The sequence below is a fragment of the Barbus barbus genome (genome assembly GCF_936440315.1).
Source record: "Barbus barbus genome assembly, chromosome: 35".
Lineage (NCBI taxonomy): Eukaryota > Metazoa > Chordata > Actinopteri > Cypriniformes > Cyprinidae > Barbus > Barbus barbus.
In genome coordinates, this window is record NC_136763.1 from 23170830 (window position 1) to 23195982 (window position 25153).

At 38.1% G+C, this 25153-nt stretch overlaps 2 protein-coding genes across 3 annotated transcripts; one reads left to right on the plus strand and one right to left on the minus strand.

The window, feature by feature from the left end:
- The first annotated feature begins 5958 nt into the window (after positions 1-5958).
- LOC306855349 (uncharacterized protein) lies at positions 5959-12951 on the plus strand. Of its 2 annotated transcripts, XM_079393974.1 has the most exons (3): positions 5959-6106; positions 8237-9636; positions 11376-12951. In XM_079393974.1, exons 2-3 carry the CDS (start codon positions 8560-8562, stop codon positions 11718-11720), a joined length of 1422 nt encoding a protein of 473 aa, XP_079250100.1. In that variant the 5' UTR covers positions 5959-6106; positions 8237-8559; the 3' UTR covers positions 11721-12951. The 2 variants fall into 2 exon arrangements, with proteins under 2 accessions (XP_079250100.1, XP_079250099.1); XM_079393973.1 differs by lacking the exon at positions 5959-6106 and having other exon boundaries at positions 8747-9636.
- A 2211-nt stretch (positions 12952-15162) lies between these two features.
- Positions 15163-23583, minus strand: LOC306854811 (bone morphogenetic protein 7-like; the record flags this gene model as incomplete). The annotated part of the gene is made up of 7 exons (XM_079393039.1): positions 15163-15312; positions 15711-15821; positions 15907-15983; positions 16152-16367; positions 16669-16811; positions 18678-18870; positions 23229-23583. The coding sequence occupies 7 exons, from the start codon at positions 23581-23583 to the stop codon at positions 15163-15165; spliced, it is 1245 nt and encodes a 414-aa protein (XP_079249165.1).
- Between the last annotated feature and the right edge of the window lie 1570 nt (positions 23584-25153).

Sequence of the window (25153 nt, forward strand, 5' to 3'; positions counted from 1 at the left end):
GTCAATATATAACATACACATGTCAGTTTCAATGCGGTTTAAAACATAATTATAGAATATGTACCAATATGGAGTATGTAATGCATTTGCTTGAGAGTGCGGAAAGCTGTATATTAGACAAAGGGTTTTTAAGTCAAGTCAAATCACCTTTATTTATATAGTGTTTTATACAATACAGATTATGTCTGTATTGTACAGGAAAAACATGTGCTGATAATGCACGAGGACACTAGAAAAGTCCATTTGTCAGTTAAAGTCAGTTCATTTCTGATTCAGTGATGTGGTCATCCAGCTCAGCTCAGTTCTCTTTCAAACAGTATCTGTGCAATGAAGTCAACAATATTGCCAGAAATCGTGTTCCCAAATAAACAAGCCAAAGGCAACAGTGGCAAAGAACCAAAACTCCATCTGTGACAGAAATGGAGAAAACAAGTAGTAAAATATAAATATAATAATAATAATAAAAGCAGAAATTTGTATTTGGACTATTTTAAGCTGCAGTGCATGATCATGATTTGTTTGTTTTTTAGGATTTTTCAGTGCACTTAGCCTAGTTTTAAGATTACATGCAAAGCGCCATCTAGTGGCAATTAACCAAACCTGTCAGATCAGGGTGTGTATTTATTGATTTATTTATTTTAAAGGCTGTCTTTCATACCGGCCCAAATATATACACTTTAGATGTGAAATGCAACACGTAATTGTTCATTGTGGTACATTTACAGTTAGCAATTGCCCTTTGTGTAAGTGTTGTCTGAAAACCCACATTCAAACTATCTAAAATATGTCTTTAAACTTTCAGTGGCATCACTCAAGTAACCACAGCAGCATCTAATAGATACACATTTAGGAAATAGCAAAATGCAAACCAAAACACAAAAACAATTCTGTTTTACACTGTTTCGTCTGAGCATTCGCTTATAAAAGGTGACAATATTGTTCATGTGAGGCTGAGAGGACCAGAATTGAGGTTATTGTTTCTCTCCGGTTTAGTATTGAAACTGCTCTTCAACTGTCCTCAGAAGATACACACCCTCAAAAGTGCAGCTGAACTTCTGTTGCATCTGAAGATTAGTTTACCACAGCTGTAAGAGTGTGTGGGATGTGTGGAAAACATGATTGTATCAGCATTAGTTCTTTCTAAATGTCACACACACACATCTATCTTTACAATCCAGACTGACATGCAGGCAATGTGTGTGTTTGGAGGGCTGTGTGGTGTTATAGAGCTCTCATATGACTCAGACAGAGAATCCTTGTGACTGTGTGTGGGCTTCACTTCAGTGTTTGTGGCCTCAGCATGTCACTAACGTTTCAAGTGCAAGCAAAATAAAGCAAAAGTGCAGACGGGTTACCCTGATAATATTAACACGTCTGACTGTTGTTTGGGTCTAAATCTGGTGGGTGAAAAACAATGTAAAATCTGACCCAGTTAGGAAAAACATGTAATGGAATGATGTGAAGTCCCATCAGTTAAAAGAAGGAGTACTTTCATGAGATCTGTTTTGCATAAAATGTACAATTATATGGACATAATCTTCAATGTAATTGACGCCCACTGATGTTATTAAATGTGAAATATATCATAGCTTTACGCATTTGGTGGACACTTACTCGTTTTATTTATTTATTTCTTTTTTAACAGTGCATTCAGTGTATACATTTTTCATTAGTACGTGTTTCCTGTAAATTGTTGACTTGTCCTGTAAATCACATACAACACCCTAGCAACCACCCCGAACACCCTAACAACCACCCAGATCAACCTAAAAACCACTCAGCACACCTTGTTACCCCACATCAACACACTAATAACCAGGAAGAACACCCTAACAACCACTCAGAACACCCTAGCAACTACTCAGAACATCTTGTTACCCCATATCAACCTAGTAACCAACAACAACCACTCAGAACAACCTAACAACCACCCAAACAACCACTCAGAACACTTTGTTACCCCATAACAACACACTAGTAACCAACAAGGACACCCTAACAAAAACTCAGCACACCCTAGCAACCACAACAAACACCCTAAAAACCACTCAGCACACCTTGTTATCCCATAACAACACACTAGTAACCAACAAGAACACCCTAACAAAAACTCAGCACACCCTAGCAACCACCCTGAACACCCTAAAAACCACTCAGCACGCCTTGCTACCCCATATCAACACTCTAATAACCAACAAGAACATCCTAACAACCACTCAGAACATCTTGTTACCCCATATCAACCTAGTAACCAACAACAACCACTCAGAACAACATAACAACCACCCAAACAACCACTCAGAAACAACCGAACAACCACTCAGAACACTTTGTTACCCCATAACACACTAGTAACCAAAAAGAATACCCTAACAACCACTCAGAACATCTTGTTACCCTATATCAACACACTAACCAACAACAACCATTCAAAACACCCTAACAACCAATCAGAACACCCTAACAACCACCCAGAACAACCTAACAATCACTCAGAACAACTTAACAAACACCCTAACATAACGACCACTCAGAGTCAGTGGTGGTTTTGTAGGCAAACATTAATGCCTTGAATTTTATGTGAGATTGGTAGCCAGTGCAAATTGATGAACAGAGGTGTGACGTGCGTTCTTTTCGTGCGTTCTTTAAAGATTAATCCTGTAGCGGCATTTTAGATTAATTGTAGAGGTTTGATGGAACCAGGGGCGGACTTAGTGATTTGGGGGCCCTAAGCAAATTTCAGGTACGGGGCCCCAACACAATAACTATAATGATATTTTACATGTAACCCTTATTTTGCTCGCTAGCTCTCTCTCATTATAGTTATAATTATTATTTATTGTAACTATTTCCCCTTCACAACTTAAGTAGCCTAAATAATTAGTCAACTTGATGCTGTTCTAAAGCCATATTAAGCTACCTTATTTTATTTTTTTTACAGATAACAAAAGAAGACATTATATAAAAAAGAAAGAAAGAAAAATGCTTGCACTTGTCCATTTAATGAATTGTAAACTTCTTCAATCTTTTTCCTAAAAGGATTAAAATGTCATAAAAATTATCCCATACGCATACGATAGGGTTTGCCGAGAAACAAATCGAAAATGTAATCTATTAAGCGAAAATCTCCAGTCATTGCATTTGTGCATTTATACGCGTTTTTAGTTTATAGTTCATTTGCATTTATTGTTTGCGCTGGTGCACCTAGGAAAAGCACGCAAGAGAGTCATTTTGAAACATCAAGACAAATAAAATTATGACTTGAAACACAATAATTTCTTTACTGAGGTGAATATAACTGTTCTGAGACAGTCAAAACAGCTTAGAATGCACGCAAAGAGCGCTCCATCTGTAATCACGAAAAGCTGTCACTCACTTCAGTTCATCGCAATCTCACGACGTTCCGTTAATAAGCTCTCTGCACAATGAATCTCATATTTAGCCTACATCTTATTTACACGTTGTTATAATGAGAGGATTCACAAGCTTGCAGAACTCCGCACCTGACAAAAACTCGGCGTTTTGAGTGGTGATTGAACATTTGACGCTCTCCATAACACAAATACATACTGGTGCATTTGCCAAATATGTTTTGTGAATATCAGACGGGGCCCCCTGAATACCTGGGCCTTTAAGCGACCGCTTACCTCGCCTATTGGTTAAGTCCGCCCCTGGATGCAAGACCTGCCAAAAGAGCATTGCAATAGTCCAGTCTGGACAGAACAAGAGCTTGAACAAGGAGTTGTGTTGCATGTTCCGAAAGAAAGGGCCTGATCTTCCTGCTGTTGTATAAAGCAAATCTGCGGTTTTAGCAATGTGGTCTGAGAAATTCATCTGTCACAACTCCAAGTTTTCTGGCTGTTTTTGAAGGGGTTATGGTTGATGAGCCTAACTGGAGGGTGAAATTGTGATGAAGTGATGGGTTTGTTGAAACCACCAGCAGTTCTGTCTTAGCCAGGTTGAGTTGAAGGTGATGGTCCTTCATCCAGCAAGAAATGTCTGTTAGACATGCTGAAATGCAAGCAGCTATCGTTGGATCATCAGGATGTAATGAGAGGTAGATTTGAATGTCATCAGCATAGCAGTGATATGAAAAGCCATGTTTCTGAATGACAGAACCTAATGATGCCATGTAGACAGAGAAAAGAAGTGGTCCAAGAACTGAGCCCTGAGGCACCCCAGTAGCTAGATGTTGCAACTTGGATACCTTACCTCTCCAAGATACCTTGAAGAACCTATTTGAGAGGTAAGACTCAAACCACTTGAGTGTGGTTCCTGTGATTCCCTTTCCCAATAGGGTTGACAGGAGGATCTGGTGGTTGACGGTATCAAAAGCAGCGGACAGATCTGGCAAGATAAGTAATGAAGATTTGGAAGCCACTCTTGCAAGTCTTAGGGCTTCAACAACTGAGAGTCGAGTGTCCACTTCTGAAGCCAGATTGGTTGCTGTCCAGGAGGTTGTCATGATAGTATGTCATTTTAGCAGTGGAGACATTAGCAGAGAAGTCAGAGAGGAGTGATAGATATAAATTAAGGTCAGTAGGATTTAGTGATTTGCGCCATACCCTTTCTGCAGCCCTGAGCTTAGAACGATGTTCGTGGTGGTACGGGCTGGCCTGGAAGATAAGGGGCAGAAAGTGTCTAAACAAGACATCAGAGTGGAGCTGAAAAAGTATCAGTAGCACTGTTAGCATCAAGAGATGATAACTGTTTAAGGGGAGGAAGCGTAGATAAAACCATAGCAGATTGCCGGGAGGGAGAGAGTAAGCAGAGGTTATATAGAAAAGGGACATATGGAGGGGTATGTGTTGTGTTAACAGTAATGCCTTTTTGACCACTCAGAACACCCAAACAACCATCCTAACATGAAAATCACTCAGAATACACCTTGTTACCCCATATCAACCTAGTAACCAACAACAACCACCAGAACACCCTAAAAAACACTCAGAACAACCTAACAACCACTCAGAATGCCCTAACAACCACCCTAACATAATAATCACACAGAACACCCTAACAACAACTCAGAACACCCTAACATAACAACCACTCAGAACACCCTAACAACCACCCAGAACATTTTGTTACCCCATTTCTAAAACACCTTAATAACTGCATAGCCGCATACCAACAACTGCAGAGAACACACTCACAACCACACAGCAACATCCTGGAAACCCCCATAAACTGCATATGAATGTAACAACAAGCACTCACCACACTATCAGCTGCATAGCAACACCCTTGCACTGAGACACTAAGCCCAAGCAAGCACTTAGGAAAATGCTAAGAATACCTTAGCAACCATAAAACAACACCTTGACATCTTACATTTCAGCTTCAATACAACATGCAAAAGAAGTAGTCAGAATACTTTATCAACTGCATAGCAACACCATGGCAACTACACAGCAACACAAAAGACACAAAAACCTAGCAATCACAAAGCAAAGCTCTACTAACCATGTGTAAGCGTTCGGTGAAGAGCGTGAAGCGATGATCATTGTAGCCAATCATCTGTTATATAGGCATACATGTACAGCATGTGAACACAATGGACAATCAGAGGTGTTTAAGAATCCGCTCAGCAGCTCAAAAAGCTTGCGGGAAATGCTGGTATCACAACATTTTTTCTTTATTTTAGTACCGGCGGGTAACGAAGTCGGTACTTTTGACAACACACAATTCCCTGGCAACTGCCCAGAGCACACTAACAACCACACAAACACCTTAACTACACAGGAACATCCTGCCAACCATTCAGATCACCCTAGCAATCATATACTCAGAAACTCAGAAAGCCTTAGCAACCTAGCAATTTACATTTCTGTAAATTTGTGTAAATAATAGTGTAAAGCTATAGCTACATACGCTACAAAATATATTGAAAAGAGCAAGTTTCATGGTGTGTGTGTGTGTGTGTGTGAGAGAGAGAGAGAGAGAGCATCAGTCGTCAGACAGAGTTGAGAGGAGAGTGGGAGAAACTGAGAGAGAGTAGGAGGAATGAAAATAAGAGTTTATATGCAAGTCAGCATCACAACTGGATGCACAGCATTTCAACAGCACAGACCTTTATGTTATGTAAAGCAAGGGGTGTCTGAAGGTAAGGTCATTTTTTTGTTTTGTTGATGTGTTTGGTGTGCAGTGGCACTTCTCTATATTTGACCGTTCCTTTTATATAGTCAACTTTAGAATTTTGTTTATTACTTTTGTTTATTTAAATTTTTATTTGCAGTAATGTAAATGTAATTAAGCACAAGTTATGTTGTTATGAAACTACTATTAAAAAAGCTACATTTCATTTCATTTTTCATTTCATAACACTTTTGCTTTCATAAGTCAGCCTACATTATTTAATTTGCATAGAACTGCACAGTTGTATATTTAGCAGTACAATATTACCACAGTCAGAACCTCTTCTTTAACAATATGCAAGGTATATTGCTGATAAGTGCTATAGACCACTGAGAATTATTATTATTATTTTATTTTATTTGTTTTTTAATTTTTTGAATTCCTCTTGAACTGTTTGGCCAAGAATAGTTTTATCATGCTGTAGATGGGCTGCAGAACTGAGGTGAATTTTTGGATCGTTCTGCTCAAATTAATGTTTAGCATCATGACATTCCATGACAAATATTCACTTTTCCAATAAAAATCTAAAAGTCTGCTGTCCCACAGAAATGAGCAATTCTTGTATTTGCCTATCACTTCAAATTCAAATTGTGTTAATGTTCTGTATAGCATTACCTGAAAAATGTATATAGATTGAGGGTTATAAATACTGTATGACAGCATTAGTCATTTCATTTGAATAAACAGCTGGGGGATTTGAATAGGTAAATACCTCTTTCCACAGTTCATACCTTACAGCATAATGCATTTCTGACAGCGTGAGAATTGAAAACTTTCCTAAGTCTAACACTGAATTTGGGGTGAAAATCAAAAGAAATGTTGAAACGGACCAGGTGCATCCCATTCAGAAATGAGATCAAACAAAGATTGGGTTGTTCTTAATTCATTTCATTTCAAAACGGTGAGTATTTGTAACCTCTCCTACTTGCCATAGTTTTTATTCTTGACCGTCAAACATGTACTGTTATTATGAAAAATGTGTTGCCATAGAAACGCCCTGACTCGGGGGCAGACTGAAGTTTGTAGACTAAAAGCTGGAGTGAGGCAGGTCGTCTGGCGCTGAATGCTGTTATTAGTGTACCATTAAGCTATCAAATTGTTAGTGAAGAGACACTTGGAAAGTATAGAGCACATTTCTGCAGGGTAACACTTGAACAAAAAAAGAAATGATATTAGCAGTTAAAGGAAATTTTAAGAAACATTAAGAAAGCGTCATAAATTAAGCAGCTTATTTCGAATGAAAATTGCATTACCTTGATAGTACTAATCTTGAAGTTATTGAAAACAATATTGGATTATTGGTTTGCCTTAAAAAACAAAAAAACAAATATGAAATACAATTTTTTGGTTTCATTTCTGAGTGAAACAGGATATTCAGTGAGAGAAAATGTAGGACAAGGCTTGATTTTATCCGGTAATTTGAATCACAAGTGTTTGGAGGGAAGCAATACAAAATAAGGGGGATCAACTGTAGTTACTCAGTCTTTGACATATACAGGACCTTGGAAATTTTGACTTTTTGATTATAAAACAAGAGGGGACATGGCCCTGTTAATGGCATCTTCACCCTTACTGTCCTCTGATGAGTCCACACTTTGTTGACCTAATTCATTGGCTAATACAACAGTGGTCTTGGACTTTATACTGACACTTATTGGTGTGCATGCAGCATTGCACAAAAGCAGCTTCACAAGATTTCTATTGTAGAAATATAACATTTGCATGCATAATGCACCTAAATATTTATTTATTCCACAATCAAAAGTGGTGCCCAGCTGGTTATTTAAATGTTACATGTTTACTTAAAATAAAGGACAATGCAAAAAACAAAACAACAACAACAAAAAACAGAGGGGCTGAAAACTTTTGCATCCAGTGTACAATGAAGAAAAAACTTGCAAAGAGAAGTTCATAACCAACATCAATAACATGCAAGCATAAAAGCATAACATAGCAAACATTATACAGTACATTATAATATACTGCATCTTGAAACTTAAAATGTTCTTTATTTATTTTACAGTTTGACTTAAATACAGCATAACTGCTGCTTAAAGGTGGCTTTTGCTAATTTACACTTTTTTCTTTTCTTTTTCAGAATCCACCCAATAGTACCCCAGTCAATATGAAGCCACAAGTCTCCTTTGAGTCCTAAATCATTTTCCTCATCACAACAACTATTAGCACCTTACTCAGCTGAACTTTAATCATCCAGCAAGAGTTTATGCCCTGAAAATATCTTCACAGCGTTTTCTGAGAACATCTTAAATGGTTTCATTCTTCCCCATAAGCAAATTTTCACCATAAACAATTGTATTGACATTTCGCCACAACTACTAAACAAGTCGTTTTAACGAGAGAAAGAGGAGGACAGCACAGCATTTATGTCAAATTTGATACTGCACAATCTTTGTTGTGCTCATGGCAAAACATACGAGTTCCTCCTCAGTCTTAGAAAAATGGGATTCCGTACCAAATGAACAGCCATCCGAGCCCATTTTTAAAACCCCTTCACCCTTTTGGAATCAGGATTTAATTTACAGAAGATCTAGACAAGTACGTGAACCCACACCTGATGTTGTCACAGATGGATTTAACGTGTATACTTACCGGTGTGATTTAGGCCCTGTCACAAGCCCAGACCTCTCATGTGTTATAGGAGCAAATCAGATCCACCCTTCACCGAGCCTGAACTCTACTAGCAGTAGATATTTATCACCTTCATCAAAATTACTTGTCAGCGACCCAAATACGCTGCACAGTACTGGAATGGGTACTTCATACTGGAGTTATTTAACTCCAGAAGTAGGACATGGACTTGTCAATGGTTTCAGAAAGCTGCATAATCCACAAATCGACCCACTGCCAGCTTCATATTTTCATAGAGGGTTTGTTAGGGATACTCTAAGAAGAGATATTCCAAATGAGGAAGTCAAAATGTGCATGCAGAAAGAGAGACCGAGATATTCACATTGGTACCACGAACCACAAAGTCAGAGAATCTGCTCTAAAAGAGATCGTGGGAGACATTATGTGAAAAACAACCCACTGCTAGGTTCTTTATTGCATACAGATTCTAATAAAGAATATTTTAAACACAATATTGAGTACAACCAGCTGCTCAATTTAAGCGACTCTACTCATGCTGTGCCTGAAGAATCACAGCAGGAATATGAAACGCAAACAAGAAAAGAGCTCCCCCTGCTGGTCTGGAGAGAAGAAGCAGAAAAACACCATCTCCAAACAAACACTAGCTCACACTCTAAATCCTCCTCTTCTGCCTTTTGGTTTCTCCGTCGCTTTGCAGAAGGCACTTTGGTGGAGCTTGAGGGCGGCCGGCTGAAGCGGGTGGAGGATTTAAAGATGGAGGATTTGGAGCGGTGTGCTCAGTTACATCCAGAGCTGACACTGGAGCGTTTCACTTTGTTGAAGATGACTCCCTCACCCACCCCAACGCTCTCATGTTTACATGTGGAGATTGAGCATGACCACTCACAGGTAAAAAATAAAAATACTCCTGACATGCTGCACATTGGACTTTAAAGGAATGATTACATTTTACTATTCAGACTGTCTGTATAACACAAAAGAATATATGTCCTGCATAGGCTATTTTTGTGTTTTGAACACACTTCTGTCATGACAACTCTCAGAAAGATTAATATACTTGGCAATGTTAATGTATTTGGTCTTGGCAGAATAGATCTGATACACTGCTGCTGCTGCAGCAGAGCAAGTACCAAGACTTGCTACTGCCAATACATCCGCAGGCATGCTACTGTGAGCATGTAAGAAATACTGATGCTGCACATATAGCGTACATGAAATTATCTCAGCAGATCTATACAGGTGGATCTGGGGAAGGTGGATGGTGAAGCATGTTGAAAAATACTTAGCAAACACTGGCCAAGTGTTTGAATGTTGAGTAGCAAGCTCATTGGCTGCCGATGCATCATGTGAATCAGGGATGGGCAGTATTTCAAATACATGTATTTAAAATATGTTTTTGCCAATCAACCTCTTTATTAGACTGCTGATTTCCTGTATCAACTAGTTCAAACATGCCACTTTCATGCATGTGAGCTGCAGCTGTATGACTCCATCTAGAATTGGGTAATGACATTTTCTGGATTCCTTTAAGGAAATAAGGAATAATACTGCCTTCGTGTGCGATCAATTACTATTTCCAATTTCAGAAGTCCTGATTACAAGCATGTCACATTCAAGTGCTTTGCTGTTGGAAACAATATGAAATGTGGAGGATGCCAGGTTTCCTGGGAAAATCTTATTAAAGTAAAAATCGTAGATATTTAAGATATTTAATTTTGAATCAAATGTAGCATCCCATTTGTTGACAACTATATATATCATCATTCACAGTGCTATCTTTATAGTTGATGGTTCTGGATTTTCAGTCAAATACATGCTGTTTTGCGGTGTATGAACCATACAAAATGCTTGAAATGGTCATCGCACTACTATGTGCATGACTTTAACATTAAAACAAGGTGATCTTGCTTTTGTGGGAAAGAAAGCATACCTGTCCCAGCAGATAAAAAAAAGAGCACTAGCAAGGGGAACATGGCGTTAGCACTAGTCAGTCTTGCTAGATTTTTTTGTCAGATTTTGGTTTTATCAACTAGCTAGTCAAATGGGTTCATTAAACTTTAATCATTACTGGTTGCTATGGCGATATAACAATATATATATAAACTTTCCTGTAGCTCAAATAGTAGAGCATGGCGCTAGCAACGCCAAGATCATGTCTTCGATTCCCAGGGAAAGCAAGAGCTGATAAAATTTAAAAACTGTAACTTGAATGCAGTGTAAGTCGCTTTGGCGTCTGCTAAATGCATAAATGTAAATATATGTCGGCGATGATATAAAGTGTAAATTGATTGAACGTTTTTATATAATTTATATATCGTTGTGATATACAAATATATCTGTGTAGCGTTTAGCAGGAGCTATTGACACATCGGAGCAATAAAGAAACATGGATAAATGAGTAATAAGCAGCTTTCTGTGTGTGTGTACCCCAAGACAAAGATAACTATAATGCTATAATAAATAAGGTGGAGGGTTTCTGAAGCATGTTGCAAACTACCAAGCAAACACTGACCAAGTGTTTAAATGCTGAACAGCAAACTCATTGGAGGGACATCAGGAATAAATTATGCCACACTTGTCATTTTCTGGAGAAGTATGCCTTTAAAATATTTACATTTTCTCTGCAGTTGTCGCTGGAGGTGAGTGAAGGGCTTCCCTTCTTTGTTTGTGGTCATGGCTGGTCTTCCTGTAACCCTCAACATACAAGTCAAACCTGCAGACTACAATGCCGCCAACTAAAGGTGGGTGACGTGTGCCTGGCACTGACGCATATGCCCGCCTCTTCATCTCAGCCTGCCAATCAGAGCCCAGCTAAAGTGAGTGGAGATAATGCGGACCCAAAGTGTCATGCCGAAAATAACCCCACACTGCAGAAAAAACATCAATCAAGAAAGAGACACTTCACAGCTCCTGAACTGAGGGAAATTTCCAAAGTACACAACATTGAGGGGCAGCCGTGGCCTAATGGATAGAGAGTTGGACTTGTAACCTGAAGGTTGTGGGTTCGAGTCTCAGGTCTGGCAGGGATTGTAGGTGGAGGGAGTGAATAACCAACGCTCTCTCCACCCTCAATACCACGACTGAGGTGAGACCCTTGAGCAAGGCACTGAACCCCCAACAGCATATGGTGTATGTTCACTACTGAGTGTACACTTGGATGGGTTAAATGCACAAATTCAGAGTATGGGTCACCATACTTGGCCACACACCCCTTCCCTTTCCCCTTTGAAAATTGAGCAGCTAAATGCTAAAAGTCATATATTGTAGAATTTAATTGAAGTTTTCACTAACTTTGTTTGTATTGTACGTAAGTATTTGTACATTGTAAATATCATCTTTTGCAAATATAAGTGTGTGCATAGTAACTGCAATGTTACCAATTCAATTACACTACCGTTCAAAGGTTTAGGGTCAGTGAGTTTATTTTTTAAATAAATAAATATTTTTTAAAGACAATATTGTATTTATCAAATTGGTCAAAAGTGGCAGTACATTTATTTTTACATTGCTAGAAATAAAATCTATTTAAAATATATGCATTTCTTTTACACTTTCTTTTCATCAAAGAATCCAGCAAAAACTATCATAATTTCCACAAAAATACTAAGCAGCATAATGTTTTTCAACATTGATAATAATAAGAAATGTTTCTTGAGTATAAGCATATAAGCATATTAAAATGATTTATGAAGGATCATGTGACAGACTGACAAGACATGAGTAATGGCTGCTGAAAATTTATTTTTGATATAACAGGAATTCAATCTTGAAAAATATTATAATAAAAAAAACAATATAATAACGTTTCTCAATATTACTGTAGTTTTGATCGAATCAATGCAGCATAGGCGAGCATAAGAAACTTCTTTCAAACATTAAAAATTTATTAATTAATATCTTACAGATCCCTAAACTTTTGAACAGTAGTTTATTTTGTCACAAAATACAAATCAGACCTCCTTACAACATTCTTACAAAAACTAACAACAAAATATAATGGATATTACAGTAGTTATTTTTGTTTTGCAGTCTATAATTTCCTGTGTGCACATACACTGGTATCAAGAACATCCTAAAAACCCTGTACAATATCTGATATTCGACGGTTTGAATCTGGACTTCATGGGCTTCTGTTAAATCGGTGGAAATCTATATACCTGTGTACTTCTAAAAGCTGACAAAATAAACTTAGCATATATATGCAAATAATATGTATGACTTTTTTTCAATAATATGCTTTCTATAATTATTGTTATAAATTATTTTAGAATGCATTATTATAGATTTGAAAAAATATATATTTTGTTGTAAAAATACCACCTGCTTCCACTAGCAAATCATGGGCAACCCATAGATCTAATAAATAAACCTGACATCATTCCCATTCATCATAATGCTGCTTTGCTGCAACAAGACCTCCCAGATGTATACAACTTCATGAGATACGCATAAACCACTTGCTGAATTAAACATGCAACATAATGAGGGCATGCAACAATAATGTTTAAAAGATTTGCATAATGTTTTACATCCTATTTCTGAACAAGGTCTCTATGTAATACCTAATGCCTAGAGAGTTAATCATTAACATTCTCAGGTCCAAGTAGAAACCATCCCATAAAACAATGCAAAACATCTCATTTCATAGAAAATTCGCATTTGCATTGTTTGATTAATGAGAAGGGGTCACTTTGTGAATTTTTTGTATTACAATTTTCATGATGAAAAAACATATTTTCTACACAACTGTACTGTATACGTTTTTCAGTTCTCCAACCATCTGGTTTTGAAGGCCATCTTTTCCACCAGCGCCTCTTTGACGCTAACGCACAGCTACAATGTTGTATTGTATCGATGTTATTGGGAACAGCTGCACGGGTCACTTTTTCCAAAATCGAACGCACCTGCTCCTCTTTAGACAGTTTTATTCATTTCATTTCATCATTTGATTTATTCCTAATGTTCAGATCATAACCAAATGCTCTCTCCTGATACCGCCCACCTGCTGGCCTGGCCGCTCTTCACAGGCGAGGACGGTCTAAGTGATGGCTCTGATACTGCAGGTGGACACACACTGCAACACTGACCCTTGAGATGACCCACACACATTCACACTCTTCACAACAAAGGGTTCATTCACTAATGGTGTATACACGCATATACATGTACTCTTATTTGTTGTCTGATTAAAATTACTTAAATCCTTGCTTTATTTAGTCTTAATTCTGAAAATAATTGTTGATGTATTTCAAATTACATGTCACATTATCTTACAGCAGTTATAAAAATGGTCAAATTAAGCATTTCCTTTTCTTTGTTTTCTTCAGTGACCTTTAGTTAGCAATATAGCAGCTAAGCCTATTAGCTTAGCATAGCACTAAACACACTTTTGATTAGCTAAAACAAGATACCGTGGTAATTAATGGTAATAACACCACGAGTAGTAAATGAGAACAAATGAGAATAAATTACCAATTGCTCTGTAAACACTGATCTTGACTCTTCTGAAACCCTTCAAAGGCTAAATACAGGCTTTTTATGAACTGAATGACTGATAACTGCTGAGAGAAAACACGTGTTCTTTCATGTATGTGATGAAACCAAAGTGATTCGAAGTTGCCTATTTCCTGCAGACCTGTTTAATCGAGTGCTGAACATCTGTGTAAGGGTTCGTTGAGTGTCCTGAAAGACTGAAATTAAAAACCATCGCTTTGACTCACTGTAACGGACACCCAACATTTGCATTTCTATTTTACATCTTGTGCAAAATACAGTGGGTCTAAAAGTCTGCAACCACGTGGAAATTCTGTGATTCATCACCTAATTTAAACCTGGAAATAACCAGAATTTTAAACAAAGGGACATTATGATGTAAAATGAAAAAGATATTTAAGATTCTTTAAGATATTTAAGATTTAAGATTCCCGTTCAATTTAACTCACATTTTTTATGCTTAGTTGTTAACAGAAGAAAAAAATAAATAAATAAGAAAACCCACAATAGAAACATGTGGTTCAAGACAAGTTGATAAGTCATGGCATGAATTTTCCAGGAATTACTTCAGTGATTTCATGCCATCGTACGAGTGGTTTTCGTCTCCATAAAGCAATGTGCTTAAATCCATTGCCTTTTTGTCTGGTTCAATCTCTAAGGCCAGTCCTTTCTCTCTGCTCATGTCCTCTTTGATATTCCAAACTTGGCTCTCTGTGCAGAAATGAAAGCCAGAACACCACACACTTGACTCAGCTGTGGTCAACCTCATACATTTCCAGGAGTTTTGAGTTTTAAATGAAAATGTATGCTTTGGATGCACACTCCTCTAACAAAGGAGTCCAGTTTTGCTCCAGTCTCTTTCCTCTCTGGGCTCTTGAAAAGTATTTGCATCCCTTATTTTTTCCAGGGCATGCGTAGTAATTAGTGGCATCCGCAGGCTCTGACGACCATGTTGCGGTACTTTTTCAATATTACGTTGGAACTGTCATCAAAGTACAAAACAGAGATTCCATGTAACTGAGTAGGAGCACAGCAGGGCTTCGGGACTGTGTCCGGGTTTATGAAATGGACCTAGGATAAGCAGAGAAACACATGATTTGACATGATTTCATTGAAACATAATTATGACTGCAGAACATGAGTATTAAAAATATTGAATAGTCGAATTAAACTAATGACCATCAAACTCCTCAGAGAACTCTGTAAATTAATACAATTATAGTTTGATATTATTGACATGTTGCCATATTCAATCTGGGCCCCAATAGATTTGATTTTAGAGTGAATAACCAATTAATTTTATTCTGTTTTGGATCTCATTGACATGTACGGACAAAACATTTAATTATCATTATATTGGAAACACAATCATGTGAGTTTGATATTACGTGGGGGTCAGTTAAAGATGACCAAATTTTCATTTTGGGGTAAACTATTCCTTTAACACAGAAAATGACTGTGGGACTCACCAGTGTCTGCACAATAGCATGGTTTGTGGCATTCATATAAGAGTTCAAGGGGAACACACATTCCCCCTCACAGTAGTACGCAGCGTAACCCTCGGGAGCAATGATCCAGTCCTGGAAATGCAAGAAAGATGAGACAGTTTAGAGGAGATAAAGGCATTGCGTGGGGGAGTCTAAAACAGGAAGCTGATCACAGTACCTGCCATCCCAGATCTCTAAAGCTGACATAGAGTTCATGCTTCTTGCAGCCCTGTTTGGGGTCTATACTGGCACCCTCTGCATAGAACAGGAGGAAGAATAAATATGTAGCACTTTTGTTAATAACATGTTAATAAACTGTATGTTTATTAAGTATGACGCTATATATTTCTGGTAGAAATTAAAAAGCCTGACAATGAAATTACAGCAATGAACTAACACACAAATTTAGTAAAAAAGTGTCACCTGCGGCCTCAGCTGTCTTCAAAGCCACCTGGCTGGGCGCGACACCTGGTTTGGGGTTTTTAGAGCGGTGGTGACCCCTCTGTTTGTTTCCTGATGCTGAGCGAACACTACGGAGATGGATTCCTGATGCTTTCAAAAACGCCACCATAAATGGCTGCTTTATCTGAGGTCCAGTGCTGCCCACCAGACCTGCTCTCCTTGGGTTCATTCTTTCACCTGCAGAGGGCAACAGCGAGTTGCATGACTTGATGATAAATACACTCTGTTCATGAGTTAGAAAAATACAATTCTGTGATCATGTCATTCCACTAATTTGAATAATCTTTCAACTGTCCAGAAAAAACACTGGATCCCCATGTTTATGATGTAATTTTGTTTTGAACAGAATAAAAATTATTTGGAAGGACATGAGGGTGAGTAAATGTTAAGAGAAGTTTCTATCCCCTATCCCAAATGGCCATGTGACTGTTTAGGATGGTTGTGTTATTAAGATATTTTAATATTTGTAGATGCTCACCGTATGCGGTTTCCAGAGAGAGCTGCAGTCCCAAGTTCTGACCTGGGTTTATAACCCAGTGGTTAGTGGTGACCGTGAGGTCAAATACCAGCCATCCCTCTTCTGCTGCCCATACCACTCGTGAGTCTAGCAGGTACAGCTCCCTGCAAATAGGTCAATAGCTCTTTACTACAAACGCAAAAAGTGGATATGATCACTGAAACAATAAAAAACACCTAGGTTTTACATTAGTGCTCTTTACCCATGGTAAACCCAAAAACGCAATGCTAGAGTGTTGCTAGAATGTTCTGAGATTACTGGTCTACTAGTCTACGTTTCATATTGATAGTAATGGAGGGGTCAATTTCATACAATTTAATGGATAAAAAAGGTCAATTGTCTGTTGTCAATAATGCATAAAGCACAGCTCACACAGAAATAACTTTCAAACTGTTGGTCAACTTGACGAATCCGAAAGTCTAACTTAAACCTGCGAAACTTGCCTGGTGAAAACTTTTGATCTAATGTGAAATTCCTGATTGTGTAGATTCCCATTGAAATTATTAGATTTTGCCAAAGAAATTTTCAGGCAATGTGAATATGACCCCACATTAAATGTCCATTAAACAGTAAATAACCCTCAGAGAAACTTTCACTTCAGTTGTTTAAAAACACCTCGTTCACATCAAATTTGAGCTACTATTAGCATCATAGAGGTTTTCTCTGCAGTCAAAATTACAAACTGCAGAAATGAGATGCAAAAATGCCGTGACACGCCGGGACTTGTTGTCCTTCTCAGATACAGATATCACAAAATAAGCTCTACTCCATGAGATAAGAACTTGAGGTCTGGCTGATACTAGCCATGAAATCAAAAACAACTTACACTGCAACAGGCAACAACATGTTCTCTCTTATTAAATGTGATGTTTCAGAGATCAAATTGTCCTCTGGTGATGAAAAAAGGGATTCTGGATGGCTCTCCAGAACAATGACTTGACTTACAGGTAAGATTTCAGACCTTGAGGCCAACAAGCACCTAGGTCTTTATGTTCCTCCTGTCTCGCCTTGCTGTCTGTGCGCATCAACGGGGCAAGCCGTCTCTGCATGACAATAGGAGAAGTACAGGAAGGATGATTCACAATGGGTGGTCTTCACAGGGAATGTGTGCGTCGGGGGTGGATAATGCTTTAGTGTTCGTGTAATTTAGAGTAAGCAATGGAGACCTCAAGAGAGATAGTCTGTCTGAGCATGTCTCACCTGGAGGACTTCTTCCGGTTCTCCGCTTTACGGACACAATCAGAAACTTTTCAAGGAGGTGTGATCAGCGATGGGGGAACGAAGGGGAAATAATTTCGGGTGGAGGAATGGGGTGGAGAACCTCCCTTCCACTGAGGACTTTGCATCTCAATAATTGACAGTAATGGTTTTGTAATGGCGGCTGCTCTCACTGCTTGTTAGCGGCCACACCGTAAATCAGATTGAGGAATTCTGTGGGAGCCCTGCCACTAGACATGTACCGTTGGGCAGACAAATCAGTGTGTGTGTGTGTGTGTGTGTAAGTCCATCCCTCCAACATTTAGGCTAAAAAGTGTGGGTGGTGGCATATGTTTCATTTCAGACATTTCACTTTGTTTTTCTATTATGCCTGCAGGCCTTTGCATACTGTTCTTTAAAAAACCCAACCATCTAGAACATACCAAAGTCATGAATTAGCTTTTACATATCTGAAAAATTATATCTTTGACTTACACAATAAATAACCAAACCATTAAATGCCAAGGGCATACAGATGCACATCCAAAGTCAATGTGAAAAACTTAGTTTACTTGCATAATCGGACCTATTTTAGAGTAGAACAGGAAATTAATTGGATCATGAAAGTGGGTGTTAGGTACCACAATGGACCAGGACGTTTCCAAAATGAAGTGATTGAATCATTCACAGTTGAGCAAGTAATGTTCTGTATGATGTCAAGGACTGAACGGCCAAATGCAATTATTTTATTTATGTATTTTATAATGCGATACCTTTTGGGCTTCTGTTGGAGCACCTGGAACACACTGACACGGAAAGTCTCATTTTCATAGCGCTCGTGTACGAAGTCCTTGTAGATGCGAAGCTCCGCAGCTGTCACGGTTTCTCCCACCGGTATGCGGGACAGGTCAAAACGAAACTCTCTGTGGTGCTGATGATAGAGATGGAGGTCTTCATCTAGATCCACTACAGAAAAGGGGAAGATACATTTAATGGGCAGTATATACTATATTATAGTAATGTAACTGTCCTTAAAGAAGAAGTCATTTCTATTATACTTTCATCATTTCATATTATAAATAATTTATTCAACCAGCTGCACTCTTAAAAATAAAGGTGCTTAAAATGTTCTTCACAGTGATGCCATACTGCATAAGAACCATTTTTTGGTTGCACAAAGAACCATTCAGTCAAAGGTTCTTTAAAGAACCATCTCTTTCTTACTTTTTGATAATCTGAAGAACGTTAAAGAACGTTCTTCAGATGTTAAAGGTTCTTTATGGAACCATCTGGACAAAAAGGTTCTTCTATGGCATCGTGAAGCACCTTTATTTTTAAGAGTGTACTTCATTATATTGATGAAGTTTTTAAAAATGTTTTATATTATTTGTGGCATTTTGGCCACAAATGTCTTCTTCAAGGTGTCTCATTCACAGACATGGGTTTGCTGCCCAATGAACTTTCTTTTTATGTTTTATATCATAAACCAGCCAGTTGAATAAAAGCCTTGTAATATTTTGAAGTGAGACATTTTTGGATTGTACTTTTCCTAAAGAACCTTCAGATATATGTAACAGAACATCTGAGCATATTGAATTTAATTATTTAATATATGTTTATTATGTAATTGAGGTCTATTTTGAGTGACTGATGAATTTGCATATTGCCTTAAAATGTTAAAACGCTCATGAGCTCATATTAATTGGAATTTTACATGGAAAATTTATATGAATCTGTGCTTGCTTATATTGTGTGCAATATAATTCTAGCCTTACAATGTAACATTTCCTGCCTCAGCTAACTGTGTGTGAGACACATATGTGTGAGCTGGTTAAAAAATCATCTAAATTGGGTTTGGTTTGAATGCAAACTACATGCTTTTCTTTTGTCTCATTTGACTTCACAGCATCGTTGCAAACCAATGAGCGCACACACTGACACCACAGCATAAGTCACTGTAACAGACTTCATTCTGTCAGAAACGCTGTGGAGTCACACTGAGCGCTTACGCTTGATTGCCTCACCCACATCACTGTGTCCAAAAAAGAAATGTTTGCTTCCATAAACCGGTGATTGATCTGGGCGCTGGGTACCCTGGGGACCGAAGCTGGGGGAGAAACCACAGGCCCTGCACCCACCCACCATAGACTTCAATCACACACATGTGCCAACCACAAGAAAAGCCCTGTTAAAGGCCCGGAAACCAACGGTGCCCCGCATATACACATACGTAATGGATACACATGCACATTCAGGCTGTATATTGGTGGCTCCTCGCTAACCTGAGAGACCTGTTAACTGTGGTAAAACAATCTATTTCCAGATGAGGAAGAGGTCTTGAGTAGCATCTGGCTTGTCCCAAGTTTTCCAGACATGGCTGACCACATCTGGGAGAAGGTTGTCCCTATCCTGTTGAAAAGACCAGCATATGTTGGGTAGTGGATTCTGGGATCACCACCATGCTTCTCAAGCAGCTTCACCAAAGACGCCAGCTTAAACAGCACCACTCTAGCATAACCAGCATAAAAGTTCAAACTATTCAAAGATAATCTTTTTAATAGTCTAGGCCTCATTTCCTCTTTTGTTGACATCTTAATCTGTGTTAATCCACATCCATAAAGAGCAAGAAAGACTAAAATAAAGTATCTCAATGAGTGCAGAGGAAAAAATTATAATGACTTAAACCCTGTGTTGTATCAACCCAGCCCAAACCCAGCTGAGCCGATCCTCAGAATTTCCAGCCTGATGGTGGCATAAACATTTCCTGGAGGTTTCGTGCAGCTTTTACAACCAATCTGTCATCCTTGAGTTCCACCCTTCCACCCAGTCCAAGCTTTTCAAGTGTCCTCCTGCAGGTATGCAGGGAATCTGTTATGACGATTCCTCTTAATTTTACTGTATGTCTGTAAATACATGACATCAAGTGCTAGGGAACGGTGATGCATTTGAGTCTTTTCCAACTTCTCACTGTCTTGCGAGAGCATGATTATTGGGGGAAACACTCTGAGAGGAAGAACTCTGAGGCATGCACATACTCAAAATAGCGAGTCATTTGTTTGACCGCAATTAAACATTGGAAAGGAAAACATGGGTATTTTATGAGTGCAATAATTGCTTGTAAGGTTTGGTGTGTTTATGTGAAAGGCCATATGATGCAAAGATCAGATATGCATGCCGCACCATGTGCTGTGTTTTAACACTTAGCTCTTTATCTGAGGGCTGGAAAGAGGGCCAATACACTTGGCAGAACAAAAAGTTTTAATTGTTATAATCTCTGTTGAGTAAAAACAGTCATTACACTCACAGATGCAAGCGTAAGCCTTTTCCGCTGTGGGATATGGGCTATCAATCAATGAAAAATTTTAATCGAATTAATTACGGCGATTAATCAGTCGGTTGCATTTGATCAACATTTGGTTAAAAAAGCACATAAATGACCATTCAAATATCATGAAACATTTTTAAAAGTGTGTTTACAAAAATGGACTTTAGAAGTCAATAGCAGGATGTCCTATTGTCTAAATTCCAGGCTGAATGCTAAACATCAGACAATGAAAAGTGTGTTTTCTGAGCTGAAAAACTACTTGGAGGTCTAATCGGCTTTTGGTGCCCAGGCTAGAAATCTGATAGAAGATCTGCTTACTTGCTTTAAATCAGCTTATGAACATAAACAGGTGGATTTGTACGCTGCTTGCTGTGCATGCTTCTACACTGAGTTCGCTGGAATTTGGATTAACAATTCACATAAGCAATCACTATTTGTTTATGTTTAGTTATTGTAATCCTGGTTGACTTTTATCTTATATAGGCCTTATGCTACATGCCAAAAAACTTAATTCAGCTCTTTTAGTCTAAAATCTACAAGGCCAGGTCTTGTAATTGATAGATAGATAGATAGATAGATAGATAGATAGATAGATAGATAGATAGATAGATAGATAGATAGATAGATAGATAGATAGATAGATAGATAGATAGATAGATAGATAGATAGATAGATAGATGTTTACTACAGGCATGCCAATATTGACATAACTCAACAGAGGGAGGAAATGTCTCTGCCAGTCATCAAAAAGAAAACTGCACCTGCCCGATCACCCCGTCAACACAGACTCCAAACACATCATAAACCTGCCCTCTCGTAAAATCTGTAAAACGTTTGATTAAATTCCCAAGAGGTCCGCCAACATGTGCATTATTTTCCACTCCTAAACACAGCATAAACTGCAGCTGTCATTTGTGCTGGAAGATACTGATGCCGTATGGTGACTTACAGCACATTGGAATACTAAAGACAATATAAAGACAGGAACTGGGTTTAAGAAATGCTCAAGGAAGTCACTGACCAGATCATGCCTTTCTGAACTTAATAAATAAACACACTTGCACAAACATTTGCATCATTAGTTTCACACAGCTGCATTTACATACACATCTCGGCCTACGATCAATATTCAGCATCTCTTTTGAGCACACACAAACTTAACACACACTAAGGTCTAGTCTTGAAAGCAAGAGTGTTCGGATGATGTATGTGACCCTCAATGTCTACTGCCCTCAGCGCTCTTCAAAAATGCCTCCCTAAATCTTAGTCATGCGAAACAAAGCCCCATTAAACCCCATGTCTTAGAGCTTTGAGGGGATTCTGTGGATATTTGTTGAACAAGTCAGTTTAGAAAAGTAAATAATAATAATAATAATAATGATTATAATAATCATAAATCACATTTTCTCGATCTCTCTGAAATGGAAATATTACTGCAACACACACTTGAGTATGAAATGACTGAGGGACAGCTGCAAAATAAAAATGAATGCATTTATATAATACATTTAACTAAAAATAAGTACATTTAGCTGCTACTAAATGCATTTTCTGAACACATTGAGCTAAAATATTAGATATGAACTATGATTAATAACATGCATTATCTCATTCATACCTAAATATAAAAATGTAAAACTAATCAATAATCCCAAATGACTGCTAGTACCATTTTATAATTAAAATAAACGGCCAGGAGTCTTTTTTAACAACTATAAGAATCAAGAGGGGAAATAATAAGAAGGTTTTTCTTTGCCAAAGAGTCAGTTCTTAATAATACAGCCAAAATGATTCATGATAAGACGGAGAATGATGGAATCCACCTAGAAACAGATAAGATCCTCTTTGATAACTGATTAAAGTAGAATCTGATAACTGATCAAACATTTGAATCTAACAGGAATCATGTTTGGAACCAAATCAAGAAATCCCATTAGCAATCCATAGACACAGCTTTAGGACTTTTTAAAAATATATTGTTTTAAAGACTGGTGCTCACCCAGATTGACAAAGCTCATCACCATGTCGGCATCACTGAGAAAGCGATTGTCCTGTTGGGTCTGCATCGGGGGTCCCGGGGTGTACGCCGGTTTATAGGAGTCCTCCAGGATGGCGTTATTATACAGATCAAGCATGAACATGGGAGCCGCGGTGTGCCTCTCCTGCGGGAGCGGACGGGGCCGGTGCGGCAGCCCGAGGATGGAGAGGATCTCCCGCTGCATCTCCCTGCGCTCCTGGCTCTTCAGCCGCCGCTGGAGGAAGCTGGACTGAATGTCATTATCCAGGCTGAAGTTTGCTTGCGCGCTGCAACCACACGCCACTATCAAAGCTGAGATCAGCTGCACTGGAATCATATTTAATAAAGATAATAAAGAATCCGTCCTGAGCTGACAGTAAGTCTTGCTGCTTCGTTTGGTGGTATCACGAAGTTGAGTTGGTTTTAAATACACTGACTGTGTTTAATAATCCAGCATGATGTGTAATGTTGCATTGATGGTCTCACGCTTTAAATAGCCCGCTGCAGCTCGTGGGTGGGGCGCGCACACATGGGCTGTCTTTTACTGCACAACAACATAAAACTACTAGTTTGCTGGAAATTATGTTCTAATTAGTACATGTATATTTGTATGTCACGAAAATTAACCATGTCTTATTATAGTAAAAGTGTAGTAACCATGTCTTTTTTTCTTCTCCTGATTGACCATGAACATTAACCATGGTTTTACTACAAATAAGACGAAAACGCCGTATATATGGCACGCGCGTGTTTGGCGTGCATATAATACGAAATTTGTTGGCGTGCATATGACACGCAGCTTTTGAGTACATATGATACGCATCTAGCCTACAACCCTAACCCTACCCATCGCGTAGTATACACGCCAAAGTCCATTTTGCGTATCAATACCACGAGTTTTCGTTTTTATTTGGCGTAGGCCTACTATTGAGACGCACATTCATGAGATGGGTAGGTTAAACCATAGTAACCACAAGTTAACCTGGTCTTGCAACACTAACCATAGTTTAACCATGGTAATTTTAGTAAAACTCTGGTTATACAAATGGCAATCAATGCAACAAAAAATAAAACATAGTTACTACACTTTAAGTATAATAAATCCATGGTTAATTTGTGTAAGTTATTATAATTATGGATCAGTTTTACCACTTTGGTAGCTCAATGATGCAAACTGTAAGTAAAGGGGCTAAATAAATAGTTATTTTTTTTATATTTATTTATTTAAGTGAGAAGACTTTACCTTGTCATGTGACTATTTACATCACTTAAAAAGTTATCAACTGTTGAGAATACTATTAATAGACACACTTGTATTTGGGCATGAGTTTCACGATTTGGAAAGATCAGTGATGCAAAATGCTCTTCATTTTCATTAAATCATTAAGTAAATAAAGTTAAATAATAAGGTTTAAGTAAGTAAGTAAATACACTTTTTTTAAACTAAAAACTGAATGTTGGTCACAAATGTGAATTAATTGGGTTATTAATGCTATGGGATTCAGTTCATATGGTAAACCTTGCAAAAAGTTATTACAGTTATTATTATCACAATAACATTTAGATATTTTTCAGTCACCAGAGTTATTTAAAAAAAGAAAATGTGTTTAAAATATTGTTTGAATAATTGTTTTACAGTAGTAACAATAGCTGTGGTATTTTAGGATAAACTCTCGCTACCGTGATATATTTCTGTTGACAGTTCAGCGCTATCCGTTACTCAGTTCCATAACAGAATTCTGCTTTATTTTCTCGGGGTTAATAATTGTAGCCTCACACGTCTGAGCACACACTTACCTCCTGACCTGATCAATGCAAACCTCAGCACATCCTTGACCTATAGCCCACCACGGGTTAAACGTGTTTCACTCTCCGTCTGCCTTTATCTCTAATCTCTGATTAGGGAA